This window comes from Cydia strobilella, chromosome 17 (assembly GCF_947568885.1).
Source record: "Cydia strobilella chromosome 17, ilCydStro3.1, whole genome shotgun sequence".
NCBI lineage: Eukaryota > Metazoa > Arthropoda > Insecta > Lepidoptera > Tortricidae > Cydia > Cydia strobilella.
In genome coordinates, this window is record NC_086057.1 from 3,728,198 (window position 1) to 3,742,740 (window position 14,543).

At 34.3% G+C, this 14,543-nt stretch overlaps 1 protein-coding gene across 8 annotated transcripts in view; it reads right to left on the reverse strand.

The window, feature by feature from the left end:
- The window catches only part of LOC134748806 (small conductance calcium-activated potassium channel protein), a 246,757-nt gene that overhangs the window by 13,844 nt on the left and 218,370 nt on the right, over positions 1-14,543 (reverse strand). For 4 of the 8 annotated variants that reach the window (XM_063683604.1, XM_063683603.1, XM_063683607.1 and 1 more), the window contains exons 5-11: positions 9,186-9,388; positions 6,892-7,021; positions 6,461-6,556; positions 5,059-5,232; positions 3,031-3,173; positions 2,238-2,342; positions 380-515 (exon numbers count right to left, since the gene is read on the reverse strand). In XM_063683604.1, coding sequence (XP_063539674.1) covers positions 380-515; positions 2,238-2,342; positions 3,031-3,173; positions 5,059-5,232; positions 6,461-6,556; positions 6,892-7,021; positions 9,186-9,388 — 987 coding nt within the window. Of the gene's footprint in view, positions 1-379; positions 516-877; positions 1,014-2,237; positions 2,343-3,030; positions 3,174-4,030; positions 4,055-4,497; positions 4,519-5,058; positions 5,233-6,460; positions 6,557-6,891; positions 7,022-9,185; positions 9,389-14,543 lie in introns of all 8 variants that reach the window. The other 4 variants (XM_063683605.1, XM_063683608.1, XM_063683601.1 and 1 more) reach the window with 3 other exon arrangements.

The following is a 14,543-nucleotide window of genomic DNA, read 5'->3' on the forward strand; positions in this document are numbered from 1 at the left end:
TATGTGATGTGTTTTTGACACTGCATTAATTACATAAATAAATAAAGCAATATTTACTGCGATATTAATCACAGATCAAAGTAAACATGAAATTCCAACTGATATACTGTAACATTGATACACCAAATACAATGTGAGCATTTCCATCAAATGTGTAAAGCATTTATGTGTTGTGTGTTATGTATTTTACATTGATGCTAAATAAGTGTTGACTGACGAGATTTAAAAAAGTTGTAAGATTAGAACACGTTTATAAATATCGAGAAATATTTAGATTGCATTAAAGATTTGTCAGTGATAAAGTTTTGTGAATATCAATCGAAATTTAACACCGGTGTCAGTCAACACAAATAAAATGTGTTTTATTATATTAACTTACCATAATGCCGGTGCTAACAGCAATACCTCTGCCGCAATACGTGTTTGGCACAATGTCACCAAAACCGACGGAGAGAAACGTAATTGCAATAAGCCACATTGCATTCAGTAGATTAGCGTGTTCTTCATCGTGAAACCTGAATCGTCAACAAATCTGTCTGAACGAGATGTTTTACACCTGCGACTACGAAAGTGTTAATGTAACAGACCTAAGCGTTTCTTGCAAGCCGGCCTAAGCATAATCATTTTCATTGAACGTGAAGTGAGGTAAAAGACCGCGCAGGTTTTTAGTTTAAAAGAGTTTGACTTTGATTGTTGAGTTGATTGTGAAATTAAAATAATATTGTATAAAATGGCTCACCTTTACCTTTTTAGCACTTTCTACACAATGCAAGTCCAAGTCTTGCGTTGGCTAGAAAACACATGATACGTAATAAACTAAAATAAACTCGCGTAACCAGTGTTTTGTTACGCGTAAATTGCTGTATTTGATACATACCACCATACCGCAGGTGAGGGTAATGCCGCGACCGCAGTAAGTGTTGGGCACAATGTCGCCGTACCCCACACAGAGGAAGGTTATAGCTGTCAGCCACATTGAGTTTAGCAAATTGGCATGGTCTTCGTCATGGAACCTGAGAGCCAAAACGCCCGACAAGAACCACAGGATAACCGATTGTACTGCCACGATAATCCTAATTACTTATATCTTTATAGTAAAGAAAATTTGGTGGCCAAACTTTCATTTAAGTAATTCAAAGTTATGTTTCAAAATTCCACCATTGACAAACCATTACTTAATGAATTATGTGATGAATATACCCAAATATCAATGCTATGTCATTTAATTAATTTTGCATGCCCATTGAACGACGACAAATATTGTTTACTACACAAATATTTACTAATACCGCATACGTACAGCGTGCAGACTAAACATTTATTGGGGTTCGATATTTAACAAATATTTTTAGCCATGCGTGAATAAAATTTTGTTACATTTTGATGTTACGGGACACAAATATAGACAACCAATAGACTCGGTAAAGATAGAAGGAAGATATATAATAATGAAAGGATAATTTTAAAATACCAATTTATTTTAGATGATAGATAAAGGAACGTGGTTTGATAATGATTGTGAGACAGCAATGCAGTGATTTGGTGCTTCTTGACGAGGGTTCAAGCTCTAACATGAGCTAGTGCGCTACAGTTTCCGTGTGTTCAAATTAGTTATTTTTTTAACTTCTTAGGTAGTTCAAATGTAGCAAAATTTTAATTATATATTGTGTGTTTGTATTTGTTTTACATACAAAAGTGCTAGTGCATTGTTTTCATGTGACGACACGCTACAATGTGTCTACGACATTTTGAGTGCGGCCAACACTTGCTTTGTGTCTAGCTAACATATAAACAGATATATAGCATATGTGTATTGTACCTTATTAAAGCTATTGATTAATCAAAGTCAAACTCTTGTCTTGTGATGGTAATGAACCTGGCTTCGCTACATACAATATTCCGCAAAAATGTAAACAGATACCGACAACAAAACAGACAGTGGATAAATTAAGCACAAAACAATAAATACGATACCACAGCACAAAAGCGATAGCATGCCCTCGTAGGCAACACCGGTGGATTCCGTTACAACTGTAACGGAATAGGTTTACAAGACTACAAACTGAGTATGAGTATGAGTATCATACTAATAATGAAAGCGACAATACTGGTGGCGAAAGAAAGAAAAATAAAACTGTTCAGCTTAAAATTTATTTGCCGACAAACTGCGTGTCGGTTCCAACTATATACGTCACCAAGTAAAAAATGAAACAGACATATTTGTATTTGATACTAACCTTTCACATTGTCTTAATGTCCAGCTTGCAATTATCCAAAGGGAAACCATAAAAACTAGTAACACCGTCCCGGGGCAAATGGTCATAAGTGTCTTCAAGACAAACCTGTAAACATTGACGTAAATATAAATTAATAAATCGCGTGGCCTTGCATTAATCACTACTGAAATTTTAACTGATTTTTTTCTTCTTTTATAAATAAATGACATACATCCATTATGAATTATTAAGGTATCAAACACAAAAGAATTTAAAAAGGTAAACCTACAAACAGTCTGACCAACTCTGCATAGACTTTGCAATGACAAAATGTGAATTGGGCATTTTTTTGTAGACACACTCGATTTTTTTTTCTAAGGTAGGTAAATGTAATGTTTTTCCTTACTGACTATCACGAGCTCTTTCGATCCTACTAGGAGAAAAAAAAGCGTCCTAAGTTTTATTTTTCCATTCCGTTACCATTTTTCAAACACTATGTACGGCGGTAACGGAATGGAGAGTACGTAAAATATATGACAGTTTTGGGACATTTTTTTTCTCCGAGGAGGTTGGATCAGCTCATGATTCTTAGTAGAATTAACATTAAATGTACTTACCTTAAAAATATCGAGTGTCTTTGTTCACAAAAAAATGCCCAATTGTCACTATAAATAGGTATCAAACTATAGAAATATGGCATTTTGAATTTTCTTAGTCAGACTTTATTAAAGCACAAGTTCTTAATAACGGTAACGAAAAATAAAATTGGTAGATAATAAATTAAATTAAGGAAAATACGACCAGTAACACTCACCTTGTGTTAAAATTAATTCTGTTTAAGGCTCCTATACTTCGCGACGAAGCATCCGTAAATAATTTACTATGAAGAAGCATAACCCTGCATATTAGATATAGCCGAAAGAACATAGGCAGCGACAGTGTGACGTCGTACGGTACCTGGAATCAGAAATTAAAATATTTTGAAGCATCATTGGTGCAGAAAAAAGGGGGGAAAAAATTGAACGACATAATGTCGTGCAGTATTTTCAAATATTTTTTGAACAATTTCTTATTTACATTTTTTTTAACTAAGCGGTCTGGAGAGTAGATAACACTTGTTACAGCTGTTACCTAAAACGTTATTTATGTTATCACAACTATAACAAGGGTTTTATTGATGTATTTAATTTACTACGATGAAAAATATTTAAAAATTCACTGGAAACATCTGCTTACGTGAAGATCTCTAAAAACCTATTTTATTAAGTATAAAATCAATTAAAAAGAAGGATAACAATTCAGCAACAGTAACATTATAATTGATTACAAGTTTTGAGACTAGCTGGAAACATGCACAATCTGTCTGTATATGGTGTTAAAGCTCAATTTTTATTTATTTTACGTACCTATACATTTATTCTAAATTTTAATTCATGAGATTATAACTGGAACAGTACAAGTGCTACAATCGTGTTTAAGGTGAAGAAGTAAAGAACAAACCACACATTCAAAGTTTGAGACAAGTTCGAGTCAATGTTGTTTACATTATACCTCAAACAAAACGCACACGGAAAAAATCAGACCACAGACACAAAACAATGTGGTGTCGAATTCTATATACCAGTAGATCAGTTGTTTTTCTATTGTGATTCCATTGATAATGTCTAATTATAGAAATGCAGGTGGACAATTAGGAAAACATGAATAAATTTAAAAAAAGGACGAATACAACCGACGTCATTAACGACATAACATGCCATCACACATCGCCGCTAACATCACTGTCAACTGTACCAATCTGATTTAATACAGACCTGAATTTGCTTATACATTGTGCCCTATGGGAGAAAATGAAAAGAAATATCAGATTATACAGCACCAACGGAGCCTTTCGTTTTGCCAATAAGCTTTTTGCTAAATATATAAATGATGTACTTTACTATTGCACATACCTGGTCTATTATTTTTTATTTAATTTCATATACAACTACAGAATATTATGAAAAAAGTATTGAAATGTGAAATAAAGTGCCAAATAAAATATTTAGCAAAAACTTGTCAGGCAAAATGAAAGCATACCAGCAGAAAGTCGCATAAATAGTTTATACACGATTAATGACAAAAATGCAAATAAATAATTCAAAGCATATTGAACGTGCTATTGCAGACTCACCATTTGTTGAATATAACTACTTACAAGAAATCTATTTTTCATGTGAGAATGAATACTAAAACTATTCAAAGCTAAAAAAACTAAGTGTTAAGTTACTCAAATACATACGTAGGTACCAATTTTAGGAAACTATGAATGAATAATTACAAAACCAAATATTACTTTTTACGAAAACCATCGATATTATACTACTTGGGACAAATTACAATGAAAAATTGTAACATAATTATAAATTTTAGCAAATTCAAAAGTACAAATTATTGAACACCATTAAATATACCTACTTATACAAACTATTAACCTGTAGTTAAAATTAAATCGAGTAGAAAGTTAGAATATTTAATTTAAAAAACTGAAGAGCTGAAGCTTATTAGTTTCACAAAACGCCTGACGTTATTGATAAAGTAGAATGATATAAATCTACTCAATAATAAACATATTTAATCGTATCCAATAAATAGAGATATAAAAAAGAAACATATTTCAAAGACTACAAAGTTAGACATTCGCCTGTAATGGTTAAATTAGAGACACAAAGTGAAATGTTTTATATCGCCAAGACGTACTGCGTCTCATCTGATTTTACTTTAAAAGTATTATTTTTACGGTTCTTTTTACTTAAATTTCCTTTGTGCCTGATGGTTCTTATTGATATAAAAAAATACTTACAACTTCAACGCCTATAACGCCTCCTTTGTTGGCCAGTTTCGTAGTCCACGTGAAAGTGTACTGGCCAGGGATCGGGTGGACGGCACAAATGGCGAGTTCCAGTGCAATCTGCGCTATCCGCTGCCACGTCATTGCTATCCTCCAGTCGTCAGCGCAGTTGTCTATCATAAATAACTGTAATTATAAATAAATACATGTTTAGCAAATAAATTTTCGTTTTTTTTTGTGGGATATACCGCAATACTATTTATAAATTGTATATATAGATGTCAAATACAATGAAAAACTTTACGATGATCAAACTCTGGTTAACGTGGGATTCGAAACCACATCTTTGGATTGCCGATGCGGGTCCAACGCGTTACCAATGCCGCTAGCTAACCATCCATTATTCACCACGAATTTAACCATTAGTGAGTCACAGTTGATCAATCTGTGATCACTGACACAGTCTGTGACAACGTCACTAGCGACCTTTTCACTTAAACAACCCTGAGGACATGCGTTAGCGCATATTACCTCCAGACCTATAAAAAAGGTTTGAACGATATGGCTGGTAGTCGCTAGTCAGATCATGAAATGGCGACGTTTCATGTTATGCCTAGGAATATCTCGATCTGCCTGATTTTACGAACTTCCGCCGACATATACAATTTATAGATATTTTTCTTATTTTTTTTATACTACGTTGGTGGATAACAAGGATACGGCCCGCCTGATGGTAAGCAGTCACCGTAGCCTATGGATGCTTGCAACTCCGGTGTTACATGCGCGTTGCCGACCCTAAGACTCCGCACCCTTTGTCGTCGTTCTTATTTGCTACAAATTTAGAAAACTAGAACCACTTCAAATATTCTATACGGCTCAGATTTATTATAAATAAGAAAAAACGGTCGATAACGATACATTATAACAACATCAAGCTGATTTTATGTTGTAAACGAAGGTGGCTCTATGGCCAATGAATTGATATTTGATATTTATTAAAACAAATATTGAAATGAATGAATGGATGAATATATTTTTATTGCGTGTAACACATGGACACATGTTTTTTTAGTAGAACTTACAAACTTAAAACAATACGTCAGGCACGAGTGTCCGCGGCGGCACGACGTACAACCGCCGCGGACACTCGTGCCTGAGGATGAATTCCCAAAGAATCCGAAACATGTCGCCAAAAGCGACTAAAAATAATAGTGAGTAAAAACCGTACTGATAAATATTTTGAAATATGTCTCACGATAGTTTAAGTGCGAATACGTTGTTTTATCACTTATTGCATAGATAACCTGTAACCATATTGAGTTCGGTGACAAAAAACTTATTCGTGAACTTAATTTTCCTATTTTTTTCAATCACAAAAATTTGTATATTATTAAGTACTATTTTTAAAACTTACCTGTACTTCTAAAGCGTGATACGCGACGATTAGGCCAAGTAAGATCACAGTTGACATTGATATAAGCGTCTTTAACGCCTGCGAATATATTGATGCCTGAAATCGATTAATTATAACTATATTATCACACACATTGAAAAACGGATAAACGTTAGAATATAACATACTCGTATACTTATAGCAAAATGAGTTTTTTTAGATAAAATGAAGCCACTTGTTTTTTATTTTGTAGATATTCGTTCTACTTAATATTTAAAAATAAGGTGTGTTATTTGCGATAACTATCAAACAAGCCATAGAAAAGAACTGTTGAAGGTCACCTTATTTCACGAAATAAAATCGTAAGCCTTTTTGTATAGCTATGAGTAAGTTCAATATTTACTTTTAGCTGCCTGTAGTAGGTAAATCATAAAATAGTATTAGTATATTACCTTTGTATAAACACCGGCACTTGATAGTTCATTTTCTATAACCATAATTATAATACCGAACATCCCCATCACTAGTGCGTAGTCACTTATTCGTTTTCGCTTTTCGAATAACGCCTTTCGCCTACCTAATCTGAAAAAAAAAAATAGAATTCTTAGTTTACTATTTAGTCGTTTTTTAGTCGCTGCACGTGACAATTTCCGCAGAACTGAAGTATCTATTTTCAAGCACCGAGTGCCGAGTGAGACAAGTTCACATTGACAACGCGTCACGGACAGGCAGTCTGCAGTCTCAGTACTTAAAACTCGCCTCGAGTTCCATAAGGTCGGATGTGAACAATAGTTATTTACGATACAAGTGCGGAAAAAAGGAAATTCGAAACGAGTGGCGATAAATTAAAACACGACCGCAGGGAGTGTTTTAAATCGATACGAGTTGCGAATTATCTTTTCGCACGTGTATCGTACAACGTTTTACAGTACATATGGCCCTTTAAACTTTCGACATATGCACGAAAAGTGCTCATTCCCGCACTAGTGCGAAAAAGTAGCACCATATGTACTGTAAAGTACTTTTCAGGAGAGTTAAAACAAAATTGACACATTTGTTTGTCAATATGTCATAAACTATGTGTGCTATCTACACCATTTTTTTGTCATTTAATTACCTATACTTAACAACAAAACATAGAATATGTCCATAACCCAGGAACATAATAAATATTCGTGATAAACACACAAATAATGGCCGGTCTGGGAATGGAACACGGAAACTCCAGATTTGTAGACAGGGCCTGCCAACTAGGCTAGGAAGCCGTTTAAATTATGAATACATATATTAATTCTGTACCGACAATCTTATTGATTAGGGAATTAATATCATATACAGATGTAGTGCATAATTATTCGTATTTTCACGGAAACGTACGAACGTGTCTTAAATACAAATACAACAAATACAAAATACAAATACAAATTGACATAACAGATTGAACTTAACAAAAAATTAGATTTTACAATTAAACTAATATCCATCGGCCCCAAACTAGACGCAGCCTGTATCTCGAGAAACGAGAAAATAGATTTTACTGAGAGATTTTAACGAAACGGAATATGATGGCCGTTTTTTGAATGATAAATATCAAATATAAATCTTGCTATTTCAGTTAGTCTCGATACAAAAAGTACTGAGGTTGACTGAAGTAACATGACGAATACGAACGTTTCCAAGAAAATACGATGGATAACATTTATGCACTGCATTTGTACATACAATGTAATGATACCTAAATGCATATTTGTCTTTCTAGTTCTTTAATAATTCCAAAGGCGGAGAAATCGATGCGTCCCTGATGCAAGTTATTTTCGTTCGTCCAAGGCTGAAGTCATTATTAAAACAATCGGCAGTTTGCTCAAAACTCAATATCTGTTAGTCGCTGTGAGTAAACTATTAATTTTGTTATTAACTGCTAATCGAGTTTCGTAGCACGTGTAAACGAATAATTAAACTTTCATTAGTATTTTACTAATTATTGTTGTTACTATTTTCACCTAAAATAAAGTCCAATTTGTAAAATAAAACATTATTTGCAGACAAACGACCAAATTATTTCATAATTTCACTAGGTTGTTATACATACGACACCCCTTTGCATAATTAAAAGCTTGTAAGCAATCAGGAGGGTATTATTATTTTAAAATATGTTAATGTTTTGAATCATATAATTACTAATCGAATCATATAGTTACTATTGAGGTAGCTAACTGTGCTTAATGACCGACATTGCATCGTCAACACAATTTGAACGGATGGGGAATCCGCTAAACTACTACCAATATCCTGGAGCTCACAATTCTGCTGTTGTTTTTTTGTTTTATTATTTATTTTAAAGCACTTAGATCGGTACTTGGACTTTTTAAAACTGTTAAGGTTCGTCATTAATATGCCAGACAGAACTTTTCCTGACAAAAACGAGTTAGCAATGTCTCTTTCACTGGTGAGTTTGGTCGCTTTTTCTTTAATATGTGATGGCCCAGCAACACGATAGCCCAGTGCTGGACCAGCGAGATAGCCATGCGATGGTTGAGAGCACGCACTATGGAATGGGCCAAGTGTACTTACGTATGCACCATCTCTGACCCACTTTGATGTGCGGACGAAAAACCGACACCGTGGCCATCCCATCGCCATCCCGCCGCGCCATAAGCCATCCGACACCACTACCCTCTCTACACGCTGGCCCACCTTAGTGAGCCAGTATAATTTTATTAAAAGTTACATTGAAGTGGGTACTAACCTATATCCTATGTTAGGTTTGTGCTTAGCCGCCCCCCCGCCCTTGTAGGTGCCGCCGCCGAGCGCCCGCTCCTCGCCGAAGCGAGGGTACTCGCTGTGCACGCCGACGAGCGCCACCCCAGCCTCCTCAGTGGACGCGTCCCGCCCGCCGGAGTACGCCTTCATCGCGCCGGGGATCGAGAGCGTCGACACCGGCTTTCGCAGCTGAAACGATTAAATATTCATTTTTATTTGTGAAATCATATTATTAGAGCATAAAACAAACGGGGTGCATTACAGCTGCTATTTATATGGGAAATTCAAAGTCCATTTCTGGAAAGCAATCTGTTGCGTAAATACGCAACAATATAAATATATTTAGGATAATTTTAAAGAGTAATATACAGGGTCAAAGCCGAAATGTACATATGCATTGGGGTATTTAGATTCAGTATACCAAGTATCATAACAACCGGTGTAGCGGTTACGAAGAAATTAACAAATTACGATTTTTTACTTTGGAGCAGCCTGTTATCTGTATATGTATAGCTCCTGAGGTAATAAATAGTATGAAACCTTCTTGGACCTTATTTATTATCTTTTTTATTTATGACATTAAGAAGATTCTGACTTATGACAGATGTCAACATTGCCGCATATTTTCGAACAAGTTGTCAAAAACACTGCCAATAATTAATACAGCATGACATTGTTTATTTTTGTTGTCGATCATTGGAATTAATTTTTGTTTGAAAATTATTATTTTTATCATTTGTTCTAATTAAAAAAAAAATAACGATAGAGCATTCCTGAGAAGTAACCCTACGTGGGATTTTAGGGTTTGTCCAATGGCTAAGGTCGCCCTGCATAATAATGTAAAAATAACGTTACAATTTGCCTTAAGTTGGCATGAATGAATTTAATTCAAATGACTGAATAAAAGTTAAAATAACCCAGTGCTGATAATCCGACTGAAGAAATATAAGTTGTTATTTGAAAGTATCTACTGAACGGAAGTGGAAAATAGGAACTTATTCACCTTAGGCTCTCCTGAGGTGAATAAGTTGTATTTAATAAAAATGACGTAAGTAGCTTTACGATTCTACAGTACTATCAGAGCTTTTCTACTACAAAGGCATGTCATGTAAGTATGACGCTACGCCTATGAGATAACTATAACATTTGTCTAAATCTAACTATAAGTAAAGCATACTTTTATCTTTTTCGATTTACCTATAAACTAAAAAGCTATAAACTAAAAGGCCCTACAAGTACAATATAATAACGCGTTTAGGGCGCTGATGGGGCTGCCGCGATATTGCAGCGCGTCAGGGATGTTTGCGGAGGCGCATGTGGCGTGTTTTAAAGCTACTATGCGCCTGCGAGCCGCGTCCCTGGCGCGACGCGTCCGCGCCAGCTCCAACAGCGTCCTAGAAATGATTGCGGACAAGTTTTGTCCCTATATCACATTTTGCTGCGGACTTCATACGCCCAGCAGCACTGTGGTAAACACGTTGAGAAATAGATGAAGGGTGTCAATGTATTTACCACAGCTACCTACTTTAATGTAATTTTTGTAATTAATGTAATTTAATGTAATGTAAATTAATGTAATGTAATTTTTGTAGTTTTTGTTTAATGTTATCGTGTTAATGTTTGTGTTTTGTTTAATCTTTGTAATATGTATTATGTACTTATGAGTCAATCTATAAATGCAATGATATGCGGATTCGTTTTTATGATCCGGATTGGAATTAAATTCCAGAATATTATTTACACAAAAACACTTAAAATTAGGTACTAAATAAAACATTGCCGTATAATATTGTAACATAAAAAAAATCTCGTTCTTTTTTTGACTTTACACGAGATAAATAAGGACCTATTAAAATTGACCCTTAATACAATTCAGGTATAATTCATAAAATATAGTATTTTTTTTAAATATCATCGTAAATAGGATATAACCTTTACTGCCCATGAATGGAGGCGAAATGTGGAGTACATAATCATAAATAACTCCTAACTATTTATTTCTAAAAAAAATACTAAAACACGACCTCGGGAACTCAACAACAACAACTCCAATATAACGGTACAACATACCACAGCCAATCGATGCTTCACAAAAATGTCAGTTTGTCACGATTTTTTTCCACTTCACTTCTCAAGGCCAGTGAATTGAGAATTTTTCTCTCCATTTATAAATTTGAGCAAAACCCTTGTTCATTTATGGCGACCTTTCATAGTTTTTACTAAAATAATATTAATGGTTATAGTCGCAAAAAGGGAGAGTACTTAACTACTATTGAATCCGTACTTACTATGTGCTAAAACAACCGACCGATGTTGAGTTAATACGAGTAAGATGCTGTTTCGCGTTATTTGTGGAAGTGATAAAACGCTATCAATATTCGTTATACTTATTAAATATATTAATAACGGGTCACTCACGTGTTTTAAGTCGAAAACGCTCGACATGTTATGGGTGTGTTCGTTATACTTGTCAATCGGGTTCTCAAATAATTACAAGTTTATTATAATAACAAATAGTTACTTTAGTTCTCAAGAATCATAAAGTTTAACCTGGATAATATTGCTTTTTTTGTTAGTAATAAATAAGGTATTATGAACCCTAGATGCGTTTCTCAACTTATATCAATTTTATTATTTTATCGTATCGACATAAACGATTCGCGTCTTATATGTAAAAAATTTCTCGCAAAAGCGGTTAGTTTGGAAAAAGTTTCGATCACTACTCGGGTAGGAATTTAATCTTTCTAACAAAAGGGACAATTGACTCAATTTGAATTTAAGGAATACCTCGGAAGAAGTCACTCCAAGTAACGTGAATTGTTTCCAAACTTTGCAAGCCCCAAACAAACAATTCTGATTGGACTTTAGTTTCAGACTTAAGGGTTTAGTAAATAGCGACGCGATCTACTCTTTGAATCAATAAACTTCGATTTCGTAAGTTATTAACACATTAATCCGTCTACCACGGAGCTTGAGTAATAGATTTGCTCATCTTTCTTATTTTGTCACAATAAAATAAAATAAATACATAGGTAGAGTTTGCTATTCAAATTAACTTACACATTAGTCGACGTCTGACACAGAAAGATATACCTATAAGTAACTTGTTTAAAGGATAAAGTCCTAGAGCTAAATCAATAGGTATTTTTACTCAATTACTAACTCTGTTACTTACTCCAAAGAGGACTGATAAAAACTTAACTTTAGAGTTTTGAACAACTGCACCTACAGCCATATACTTAATCGCTAATATACAAACCCTTTGCCCAACTTTTGGAAGTATTAATATAAATAATTGTTCACATTTCTGTCGTCAAAAACTATGCCTAGCAACGCGTTATAACTGCGAGTAATACATCCATCGATCCACGTCCATGTGAACAAACATAGATCAAAACTACAACCCTCTCTGGGATGATGGATAGTAGTTACGGTTTTGTATCCGATAGCACCGATAGCACGGTGTGTTAGCTTTCCACTTTGCTACAATAGTAATAAAGAAATATTTTTTGGTTTTATTCTAGAAATTGACTACTATGCTTTGCGATTACAAATGGGATAGGTACCTACGTAGTTACAAAAAACCTTACTAATTAGTTGATGTTGAACCCTGGAAACGTTGGTTATTTGTTTACACACCATTTTTATCTGACATTCTACGCCGTTCGCTCAAGAGTCCAGACGCAAGCAGTACTGAATGTCTACACCGTGCACTATGATCAAATTAAGCCAACTGTTGTTCGGCTGTATCTTTATGTGGCAATTATTAAGGCGTTTAAAATTATTATTTTACGTTTCAAATAAACGCCTGATAACCTTGGTAAGACTTGATTTCCAAAATAATTTAAAATTAGAGCATAGTAAATTTGTTTGAACTGCATCATTAGGATGGTTCAAAAAACTATTACTGAGATCAGTGTTGGCCGAACGTTAATTGCAATTAACCATTAACCAGTACAAATTGAACCGTGAACCGTAATGGACGGTTACAGTTTACGGTTCAATTTGTACTGGTTAATGGTTAATTACCGACCGATTACGGTTATGGTTATACTCCACCGACAAGAGCCATGCTCTTAAATTATGATGAATGGTTAATTGCATTAACGTTTCGGCCAACACTGACTGAGATGAGGTCCCTCACTGGTTCAAACTCTTGTCAAAGGGGCAAAAGCCTTTGTTGATTGTTAACACAACCAGTTACCGACTAACCTTTGTCGCTTTTGTAATGAAAACATATAAATGTTTGTATGTTTCTTCACAGTATAGTAAATAAGAGCTGCAGTCGCATACGTTCTCAGATAAAATGATTCTCGTTGTTTTATGTTTAATATTGTAAAAACTTATTTTTAATATTAATTCCAACACCAAGATGAGTTAGTAAAATTGCAAATAAAATGTATAGTCGACGAAATATAATTTGCACGACATACAAGTTATTCCAGAGATCGGTGCAAATATGTTTTGTCAACCGAATCTACTGATTAAAACTCTTAAAACAAACTACTGTTATGTTGTTCTTCTTCATGATCCTTACATTACCGTATAAGTATTTTTATAATACTAAAAATATAAATCACTTATGTACACTTTATAACCCGTTCAACAAAAAATATTTCTGTCTGAGTGGCCGTGTATCATCCGGAAAACACAGTGATTTAGTCTAGAACGAGGTAAGTGGCTTAGTTTTATATATCCATATGTCCTTTTAGGAATATTATGGTAACGCGGAGTAGCTATCATAAATCAACTGGCAAATAATGTCCGATAGCGTTCGTCTCATACCCAAGATAAATCGTAAACTATCATAGGAAATTGTGTGACGCACCACTTCACTTATTATCACAAACTATTGTGATATTAACTTTTGAATACCCGCTGAAAGTTAATTATTACTTACATTTATTTTTATGATAAGCAACGATGTTAACGTTTTTTTTTTAAAGAAGTTCGTTATATAATGCGTCGATAGTATATTAGGTCCAGAATAAGTCATTTTTTGTTTGGATAAATAAAGAATTCCAATAAAATGAGTTATCTCCCCACTTGAATAAGTCTGAAGCCCGATTTAAATTTATCAACTTGTTATGGTTTTGGTCAGTCGCATCAAAACCAGCTCAAATTATAACAAATTGATAAATTTGAATCGACCTTAGGTAAATGTTTATAGCCTATACATAGCAGAGCTAGACTACACTGATTTGTTGCTCTGCAAAATACAAGGAGCGACCATACATTCGACAGTTAATTTTACTCATAGATAAATCGCGACGTATTTTATAGGCACGTATTGTGTGGTTTTACCGAATAGTTTAGTCAGCTGCAGAGATAACTGACTCTTACC